Consider the following 11,021-nt stretch of genomic DNA (forward strand, 5'->3'; position numbering starts at 1 on the left):
CGGCTGGGGCTAAACCACGACACCAGCAAACTCCATGCCAACAATGCTTACAAAAACTGAACTAAACGGAAGTTTTGCATTTACGTCAGATCCCAGCCAGGACAGTGGGTAGGGGAGAGGAAATTCACTGGTAAATGGAAAAGGAACTAAACAAAATTGGCAGGGGAAGAAATGTTATTTTCCAGCCTACAATAGGATATGACAAACAATGGATGTAACTTACAGTTATTTATAAAAAAGGTCCTTTTGGAGAAGTGACCTTCTCATCTGACTTCTGTAAAAGATGGAGGTTCACCCCTCCAGGAGAGGAGGGCAAGCAGAGAATATTTTAGATTTAACACCTCATTCCTTTCCTGCCTAGGCTATGGGAACCTGAGCCCCAGCACTGTGGCTGGTCGAATCTTCTGCATCTTGTTTGCACTCTTTGGGATCCCCTTGAACCTTGTACTTCTGAACGAAATTGGGCAGCTGATGCTGTTGGGGGTTCAGCATTGTGCCCATCACCTAGAGGAGGTGTTTCACTGGCAGGTAAGCGATGTGGACAGGTATGCCTCAGCCTCAAGTTCAGGAAAGAAAAGGCAGAAAGGGCATTGTCTGGTATTTGGGATCCGCTGACTAACAAGGACAGCTTGCATACCTATTTGACCAAAAAGGCAGTAATACTCAGGAATAACTGGAAGCAAATAAATTTAGTTTATGACAGCCCTATGAGTTGTCAGATAAGGTTGTTTATTAATTGAGGGAACTTCTGTGATGAATGGCTTCCCCTACAGCAATAGAAGTGCCAGAGCCTTAGAGTCATGCACAGTCCTAGAATATCTGGTCTGTTTATAATCAGTAGTAGTTAGAATTGCATGTGTAAGTTACATGGGAACACTTGTGGAATAGACTTTAAATTGGCATGAATTTATGACTCATTAATGTGATGCCCAGTTTGTCTTGAGTGGGAGAGCCACACTGTTTATTCTAGTGGAACATCGTAAATGTTTGTGTGTTTTTGTGGAGTCCAGCATCATCTTCAACTAGAAACTGAGCTGGACTTTCCCTGCCACCGTTCCTGTGACAGTATCTTCTTTATTTTATCTCTTTTACTAGAAAAAAGCTTCCCTCCTGATTAAGACCTCTGCACTGGTAACTGGCTTGTTATTGTTCCTCCTGCTACCTCCCTTGTTGTTCTCTGACAAAGAAGGCTGGTCTTATGAAGAAGGTTTCTACTACTCCTTCATTACTCTCACCACTATAGGATTTGGAGATTATGTGATTGGTGAGTAGTTCACATTTCATTGCTTTCCCCTACTGAATATCAAAGCCAAATGTGTGGCATACGAAGCTCCCAACTTTGCGGTTTTACACCACGAGAAATCCATGATAAATATGTTGTGATAGGCAGTTGACAGGTTGGAGAAGACATGATTTCTGAGATAGCAATGCCACCTGTAGAAGAACAAAGAAATCATTTCCCGGTCAATGAGTAATCTTCCAACATTCAGGTGACCTGTCCCTTGAATGACTACAACACCAGACTGGAGCGCTACGTTTTTAATCACAGCAGTCACTGATGGTGCACTTGGTGCCCTTCAGTGTGTCGGCAGAGATTACTTTTAAGCAGATGCTACCCTGCATCACCATTAACAGACAGTGACCATTTCTTCTGAAAAAACCCCAGACAACTGCTTTCTAAAAGGCAGCTTAAGTCACTTAGGTGTAGACTGTCAGGCACCAGGCACAACCCAGTTTTGGTTGCCAAAACCCTTTGCCAGAGGAAATGGGTTTGGACCCACGCCCAATGCATTTGCTGAAACACAGGACACACCTTTTTGATAAAGACTTTCTCATTAAAAACAAATTGATTACAGAAACACATGCACGCACTCTTGAATTCCTGGGAGACAGGAACGCTAAAAGACCTTATTGCACATTCATTATTTTCTTTTCTTCATAGTGCTTGCTTGATGCTTAGACAGCTTAGTGGTGGTTACCTTAGAACTTGTCTATAGTGCATCAAAGTTATGACTAGAGCTTGTATAGGCACACTTAAATGAGCTGGCATTGAGTTAGCTTGGGTAAGGGTAGCCACATGGAGCTTAACAAAAGCTAGTGAGTTCGGTATTTTCCTATGCTGATTTTATAGATGATGCTAAACTCTGTGCTACAGCAGCTCTACTCTCCGTTCCTGATAACTGATTTTGAAGCTCCTCTTTAGTATAACTCTCACCTCCAGGCCTACCTTCACCTGTGTGGTACCTTTGTAACTGGCATACCGCCATAGATACGCTAGGTTCAGTATGGGAATAACTTAATACATCAGTGACCTGTGGTATGTAGAGGCCAAGCCATTTGGCTTTACAGTCCTGTGTTTGTGTTTTATGTCTCGACTTAAAAATACGCAGGGCCAGGGCACGGGTTCAAGTGGCTGTCACTATTTTGTGACTGTCAGGCTGTTCGCTGACTAGCGTGATCTCTGGCACTGTTCTGGACCAGGTAAATTCTGGGGGATATCGCATGCCAGAAGTGATGCCCAGTGTTCGCTTTGGACACAGCTGCTCAGTTTTGGGGGCCAGGCTATGACACTTAGATTTGAAGTCATAGAGTGGTCCCTAGCCTGTTTGATTTACTAATATTGATGTAGCTTCTCTTACTGGCCCTGAAATCTGTTAATTTACACGCTTATTAAGCCCTTTTATTGGACACAGGGTGTCATGTAGGGCCTAAAATCCATCTGATCTGCAAGACTTTGCCTATCAAGTGGTCTTTATGGATAAAGCATTCTCCCTGGAAGCCTCAAATAGCCCTTCCCTTTTGTTTTCATTTATTATTTAGAAGCAAACAATTTTTATTTAGCATCAGTGAAAGGTGCTTGTTTGAAGGTTGAATCTAATACTCCTTCTGGTTGAAGTTCACCTTGATGTAGAAAGCTAGCCCAAAGAGTAGTTACTACAGAAGTGGTTGGTAATCAGTGGCTTAGTGACAACCTCAAAATGTCTTGTGGTCCCATTGTACTGAAAACACATACAATGTGTATTATATAATAACACCAAGTAAATGGATGTAAAGGATTGGCTGCTTAATATGTCTCCGCTGACCAGTTACTACTTATCACAATCTTGTGGACAGGAACAGTTCATGGACCACGACTGGGGAGCTGCTGGTCTGTGCAGGTAATCACAGGACAGTATTCCTACATACAAAGAGTCACAGATGATAAATACCTAAACACCTGCCTCTGTGGATGTCCCATTTCAACCCAGCCCTGTGTGTACTTTTTATTGGAACGTGGTATGGAGAGTGGCCTCCAGGTTCATGGAGGTACCATCTCATACGTGTTAACTCTTCACACTCTGTCCTGAAAGTATCAGGTGTTCTGTAGTATCTGCTGCATTCTAGATATTCAGTTTTAAAGTGATAAATCTTCCTAAAGTAAGGAAACTAAATAATGAGATCTGAGAAGCAGTAGAGAAGAAGCCCATGCAAAGACTTTGCTGCCACCGATTTGTATCTTGTACTTTGTATACCTGTGTTTGGGGGGTGTGTGTATCAATACCTCAGCCTGCTTTACAGATATAGCCCAGTCACTTCACAGGGCTGAGCTCATTCCTTTGCTTTGCCTGTATTATTATTACTACTGACACTAACTTAGCTCGTAGAAGCCTCTTTGCACGAAACGTTGTGGAAACACAACGAAAAAAATATGGCTTTACTCCAAAGGGATCACAAAGTTCCGAGCTGAGCAACCAGACAGATACAGCACAATTTCAGGCTGTCTTCAAAGGCTTTGTTGTTCTTAGAGGTTTTAGGACTGCTCAGGCCCTTTTCCTCCTGCCCTTAGAGACTCACTTGCTCACTTATATCTGGCTTAACAAGATACATACAGTGGTACATAAAACCCACTTACCTCTCTGCCTGCAGGGGACCCCTGTTAAACACTAATACAATATTATTATGCTGACTGATAACTAGAGAAATGAAACCGTGCACTTAAATGTGAGTAATTTCACTTTGACATAGGTGTAATTTGGGATTTATTTTTCTTTCTTATCAGTAACCTTTACAATTCCTAGGGAGTTCTAGGCTGTTGCTGACATGTCATGAAACATACTTGCTTATAACATCTGTTCACATGCTAAGTAGATGGCATGCTTATCTTTTGTCTAGAAGTCACCAATGTTAGGTCATATTTCCACTGTCTTTGCTTTACATGTAATGTCTCCTTTGAGGTGCTCTTGATCCAATCTAGAAATGTTTTTGGTGATTCTCTTGTAGGGATGAACCCAGACCGCACCTATCCAGGCTGGTACAAGAACGTAATCTCTCTGTGGATCCTCTTTGGGATGGCCTGGCTAGCACTGGTTATCAAATTTTGCATCAACTTTCTAGAAAGTTCCAGTGACTTCTGTCAGTGCAACAAGAGCGGCACAGAGATGGCAGAAGACTTAATGGATGGCAACAAAAATAACATGACGGGACTTCATGATGTGGAGATCTGCAATGACAAAGACACAAAAACAAAAGGAAAGGATGAATCTCACACCTACACACCTCCTACAGAAGCACTCTAGGGAAGAGACATACCCTTGGTGTCTCTTACGTTTTAGTGCACTAGAGATGCACCACTTAGAAATGCAGGAATGGAGCTGCCCTGACATTCACATGGCGTGAAAGCTTGCTTATTGAGCTCAAAATGCTTCTATTCTGAATTGAGCAATGACAACAAAAATGTTTCATTTGCAGCACCACCAGAAATTACCAACAGAATTCTTAGCCAAAAGTAGCTTTACAGAGGTATTACCTACCCTCCCACCTCAATATATGAGGTAAACTTTGACATCCGTATGCAACACTAGCTGTTGTCCTTTTCTTTCCATGCAAAATTCTTGTAGCTTCTAATTGTATGTATGGCATTTTGCAAATACCACAACTAGAAAAGTAAGTGCCATTTAATGCAGGAAATGTTGCGTGTTGCTAAAAGACTTAATGAAAAGCACCGCTTAAAGCCATCTGGCAGTCACTGCAAATGTGCTCCATCACCTATGTCCTTGTCAAAGGTGATAACATGCTTTTGCTCTGATTATTAATATGTGGATGGCAACGAGGCAGAGTTTGTAGAGGTGCCTGACAGAAACAGATCATTCAATTTTTAAAAGAAATTTCTACATCAGAGGTCCACTAATATTAAAAAGAGACTAGGTAGTTAGGCTATTCCTTGCTCCAGAACTTATGTAGGATCATCCTTTGTAAAATATTATGTAGACCAAATATCATCAGCTAAATGCGGCAGTTCATTTAAGATAGATTTTTATTTTGCCACATCTTGGAAGCCAGAAAAGGAGTACTAGAGGCACTTTTAAGTGCCAGTGGTTCCAACATTATCCTGTGGCCAATGTTAACAAGGGCTACTTTAACCTAGAAACAGACTGAAGTATCTTCGGCTGTGATCAAGAGATGCTATTCTGATGAACTTCGCAAGTCATTAATAAATGTTGTATCTGTTCGAGCTAACGTCTTTTATATAAGCACAACTAATTTTTGATCTGTGGCATGGTAGACCTGCTTATTTGGCCTTTGTGTCTATTATGAAACAGGACTGTTTTGGTTTTCTTAATTCCATTAAATTCTCAGAAATCTTTTGATAAATTATGCCATTTATAAAGACCCAACAGAGTCTAACTCCTGCCACCCTTTATATACTCATGTCTAATCTTCTCATGTTCTTATTCCTGTTGTGCTACTTGCATCCCAGACCATTAACTCTGAAAACTTAACCATAGCAGTAAACCAGAACGAAGCATGTGGATGAGCCTTCAGCTTCTGTATTGGACCAAGATTCCATGTGGATGGTTGGGAAAAGACTGAAAACACAGTCTGTTGGAGTATGGAACTCGGGAATTAGAAATATCCATACCTGGATTCACAGAAATGCAATGAATGAAAAGTTTATGGTCTTCATGAACACAAGTTCTGGAACACGTATCTTAAAAAAATTATTTCCAGAGTAGGCCAGTCTGAATGTTGATATGTGGTGGAAGTGATTACAGGAGAAAACGTAGGAAAGGAGTCTGCTGGATGAAATTTAGTCTGTCAGCCTTTTGTCATTGGCCTTTTGCTGACTCCATAGTAATAAATGTTCTCTCAAATACTGTTTCAGTTGGCGGCAGAGATAAGAATGGGAGGTAGTGGTGTGGAAACTCTACAAGTGGAAATCTCAGGCCATAGTTGGGAAACTGATGCAAAATAAATACATTTCAATTTTTTGAACATTGCGTAATTTCTTTAACAGCCTTTAGCATAAACTTTTCTGTTTCTTCTATGTTTTGTCTTGTTTATTTTCACTGATAGATACACAATGTAGGGTTTAGTAATGATCATGATGGGCTGGCCTAGAATATGACCAAAGTCTATTTCTTTAAAACTTAAGTGAATCACAATTCCACAACAAAAAATATCACAACCTTTTATGCATCTCCTTTGCATTCCAGGTGCAAAACTTAGTAAAGATAACTGTCTCGTAAAATTTGGATGCCTAGAAGGTAGTAGGAATTTCTACTGTCAAAACGGGGGAATGACTGTGCTAAATCTATTTCAACTTGAACTTGAAATGTCACAGGCTCTGGGGATTTCAACCAGCTCTGTTCTTTGATGAAAAGTCTGAGAAGAGTTTCTTCTTTTCATTTTGAATGTCTATTATATTAATCACATCTAATTCATATTCCCATGTATTTCTAGTTTGTGGATGGGGTTTTTCAAAAGTGCCTTAGAGGTTTGGACACCGTGGTCCCACTGAAGTGCAAACAGAGTTGCGTGCCTTATGACAGCTAGTACATGCTTCTGGGAACTGAAAAGAAGAGGAACTCGAGGGGCAGTCCCCAAAAAAGCTAAAAACAGTCCTACTTCGAATTCCTCAGTGCTTCCACTGTATGTCAGGGTTCAGCCTCAAACCTAAGCGTGTGGCTGGGTCTGAAGGTGACTCAAGATCTGCCCCAGCAATCCTTGCTGATTCACTTCCTTCCACATCTCTGCTGTTGTATTACCCAGCAGCTCACCACCAGCGTCGTCCTGCCGCTGTCTGATACAGCATTCTTACAGGAGGCACCTCTGAACTGTTTGCAAGCCACACGTAACTCCAGAGCTGCAAGCTGCCTGCTCGTGTCCTGGGTCACCTAAAAAAATATTAAATAAGTGAGTCAAATACCACCTCTGCCTTGGGTTCTCTGGTGCCAAGTTAGCATGTTGTGATTTATGAATATCCTCTTACTCACAGTTGCTCAGCTAGCTTTTGATATGGACAATAGATATTATTGTGTCTGAGTCTCCACAAACTGCTGTGCCTCTAGTCTTTCTGTTCTTTTTAAAGCTGTGCTGTGGTTAAATGGCATGGATGAATTTGTTCCCAGAGGGATGAGAAGAAAGTGGAGTCTTGCAACATCACAAAAATATCATCACCGATCTGCCTACTCTACCAAAATACGAGAGGTTATCTGCTCAAGGGTAAAATAAAGAAAACAAAAGCATGGTGCTGTTATCATTCTTGTCACAGCTGACGTGCAGTCTTCTGTAATCTGCATTGGAAAATTACAGATGCTCCTTGATTTTTTTGGTTTTTATAATGTCTCTTCCTGTTCGGGTAAGTGTGCAGTTTCCATTAGTGATTTTGGGTTAGGCTTTCACTGCTATTATTCTTCACAAGTCAATTCTTCCTTATTATCCTGTTTTGTTCTTTGGGAGGAGCAGGGGCTGGAAACAAGTTTGATTAGTAATGGGTAGTTGTAAATATTTATGTAACATCAGTGTCCAGAGGCTTTTTCACAATCGCATAGAGCATAATGTGCTTCTGACCTTTATACCGTTTCCCAGGAAATCAATCCCTTAAAGCAAGAAAATAGGCCTCTCTCTAGCTCCCCTACTCCAAGAACAAGTCCTGGCTTCAGCCTCAGCGTTTCTCATGCTGGCTCTTTCAGCTAGTCCGAGAGAGATGTTTAGCCCTTGGGGAGAGATACGTCCAGAAATATGTAATAAGATGTTACAGCAACATAGTACAGACTGCTTAGAACTGCACAGTTTTTAATAGTTTAGTTGACTACAGTATTTTAAGATCCCTAGACTAGAACAAAACGCCTCTTTTTACATAATGTCTCTTGAGGCAAAAAAATACAGGATGTCATTTTTTCTCACAGAGGTAGGCTGATGAGATCTTATCATACAACTGGTATCCCAGCTCAGTTTAGAACTGGGCCTGTTCAGCCTGGAGAAGAGAAGGCTCAGGAGGATCTCATCTGTCTGTGTACTACAGGTATAAATACATGCAGTATGAAAAGGACAGAGCCAGGCTCCTTCCAGTGGTGCCCCATGACAGGACAAGAGGCAGTGGGCACAAACTAAAGCACAGGCGGTTCCTCCTGAACACCAGGAAATGCTTTTTCACTATGAGGATGACCGCGCACTGGCACAGGTTGCCTAAAGAGGTGGTGGAGCCTCCATCCTTAGAGATACTCAAAAGGTGTCTGGACACGCTCCTGGGCAACCGTCTCTAGGTCACCCTGCTTGAGCAGGGGAGTTCAACCAGATGACCTCCAGAGGTCCCTTCCAACCTCAACCATTCTGTGATTCTGTGTTTCAAGGTCAAGCCGTCCTCCTCATAGTCCTGGTCTACCACTGTCTCCAAACTATCTCCATAAACATTCAGGTTGCACTCAGAGCAGGCCTGCCAGATCTGATTCTTCCCAGAGGAGCAATGGATCTTTCCAGTCTGAGTGAGCTCAGTGGGGTTGTCTATTTATGTACGGTTTTTATTAAAAAATACAAAATTTTCCCTTATCTGTGCAGATATGAACCAAGATTTAGGTTCCATTGCACTGGGCAATTCGTAGACACATTCTTTCTCAGTGATCTTGCAATCACAGAACAGCTTTATAAGAAGGGTGGTACAGAAAGATACAGTTAGTTGTGGGGGGTAGGTGTCTCCTCCAGATGTTTAAAGTGCATTGTGCTGTTCCAAAAATGTTCAATAATGTTCAGCTTGATGTAGCATCCTGTCATTGTTATATATCTGCCTACAAGTTCCAGCAAAATTATTCAACGCTTCATCTCTGACACGTTTCAGGTAAGGCAAATTGTACCTCACTTTAGTTTACTCTTTCTAAATTAAAGGCTTACATTGGTACTAACTGGCTACTTACCAGTTGAATTGGGGCAAAATTCTAATGTAATTAGATCTTATAATATGAGCTTGGTACCTGTAAATAAATATTCTGGCTAATGGAAGAGGGGGATGCAATTTTAAAAATGGTCTTTTTCAGTACTGTTATGCTATAGCTTAGGGAACCGTGCGCTTGGTAGTGTGTCCCCTTCCAGTAGTCCTGGATATGTGTGATGTAGCATCAGGGCAGATCATTTTTGTGATTGCAGTTGAGGACCTTTTTGGTTTTAGAAAGTTTCTTTTTCTTTTTTTTTTTTTTTTTTTTTTTTGTATCTCATGTAAGTGTGTGGAAACTTAGAGTTGAAATGGAGTTGAATCTGAACATCTATGCAACTATCTGTTGTGCTGCGCAGTTCTGGGCAAAGATTCAAATGTTTCTCAGAAAGGTGAGTGATTACAATGGAGCAATATCTGTGCCCTTAAAAATTCTCATCTCTCAGTACTGAGATTCAAAGAGCTCTTTTTTTTTCCCCCCAGAGATAAACTGATATGCATGTTTTAAGGTAGCACTAAGCACATAGAGAGTACCGAGTACCATCTCTGGTACCTCCTAGGTCAATGCATGTTGCAGTAAGAGCTGCTGAAAAGCTGCTGTGGTTGGAGGAGACCTCAGCAACGTGGCATTCAGAAACTATGCGTACTAGGATAGGACAAAATGAACTTCAAGAAAACGCATGAAAACTGTTTTCGATCTTCAACACTGAACAAGGTTTCAAGGGATTATCATATTCTAAAGCTGCTGTTGTCACTATATGTGCAGATATGGTCTCCAAAACTTTTTATTCCTTTCCAAGTTTTGAGCTAAGGTACCTTTATTTTTAAGGGAAGTTGTACAAGAAGACATTCCCAGTAAAAAATTGATAGATCCGTAGTGCTTGAGTCTATGTGTTGGAGCTACCTCTTGGGGCAGAAACAATGCAGTGTAAGTTGGAGAGGCTTTGAAATTGTTTTAATTTTTAAGGTAATCTGTAATCTGTTTCTTCCATGTTCCCTGCTACTGACTTAAACTCAATGAAACATAAAATTTGGTTCTTGAGTAAAACAAGTTCCCAAAACCTCTACATTCAAACAAGAGCATGCTTACCAAAACGAGCTATAACAGATGAAAACACAAAGGGAGGGAAAATAATAGGAAAGAAAAAGTGGAGGAGAGAAGCCTGTAGAGTTTGCTACTCATTCCTAAGGAACCTGCTTATCAAACTCGATTAGGTTTATACCTTTATTTTTGGTAATGCCTTTAAAAAACATCTCTTAAATAAATGAATCAGTCTGTATTTAGTTAGTGATTATGGAAAGACTTCAGACAGCAGACAGCCATGTATCTGAGGGAATAGAAAAAAACAATGCATAAAGCCAAGGTTGCACAATCTGCCACGAGAGGCAAAGCTGAAGAAGACACAGTTGTGGAAACGAAACAAGGAGGCACACATTAAGGATAGGGTCAAAAAGAAAGGATGAGTTGAGGCAAGCAGAAATTCAGTGGGACAGCATTTGCCCAGCTGGCTATGATAAATGAAAGGATAATTGAGGGAACTTTTGGTATAATTAAGAATTAGGATTAACCTAATTTGGATAGCTACCAATCAAAAAGTCATGATTGTACTATAATTGCTATTACTCTACAAGTAATTCTATTACAGGTTGGAGTTGCAAGACAGTGTTTTTAAAGCATTTCAGTTCTCCTCCCAATTAACGCTGTTGTTAATCCCTTTTCCCTGCACTCTTTTGAATCTCCCCAGTTAGAACATGATCCTGGTACTAAAGATCCCCTGCACCTCAAATAGATAAACAGGGTGCCTTCCAAATACAAGTTTAAATCAATAAGCTTTGG

General features: G+C 40.9%; 1 protein-coding gene across 1 annotated transcript; it reads left to right on the forward strand.

The window, feature by feature from the left end:
- Positions 1–303: 303 nt before the first annotated feature.
- On the forward strand, positions 304–4,556 carry LOC104615675 (potassium channel subfamily K member 17-like; the record flags this gene model as incomplete). Its single annotated transcript, XM_010282371.1, has 3 exons — positions 304–528; positions 1,096–1,264; positions 4,261–4,556. Coding segments are annotated over 3 exons (690 nt in total), but the record flags the coding sequence as incomplete, so codon positions are not given.
- Between the last annotated feature and the right edge of the window lie 6,465 nt (positions 4,557–11,021).

Source organism: Phaethon lepturus, unplaced genomic scaffold, assembly GCF_000687285.1.
Source record: "Phaethon lepturus isolate BGI_N335 unplaced genomic scaffold, ASM68728v1 scaffold16082, whole genome shotgun sequence".
Lineage (NCBI taxonomy): Eukaryota > Metazoa > Chordata > Aves > Phaethontiformes > Phaethontidae > Phaethon > Phaethon lepturus.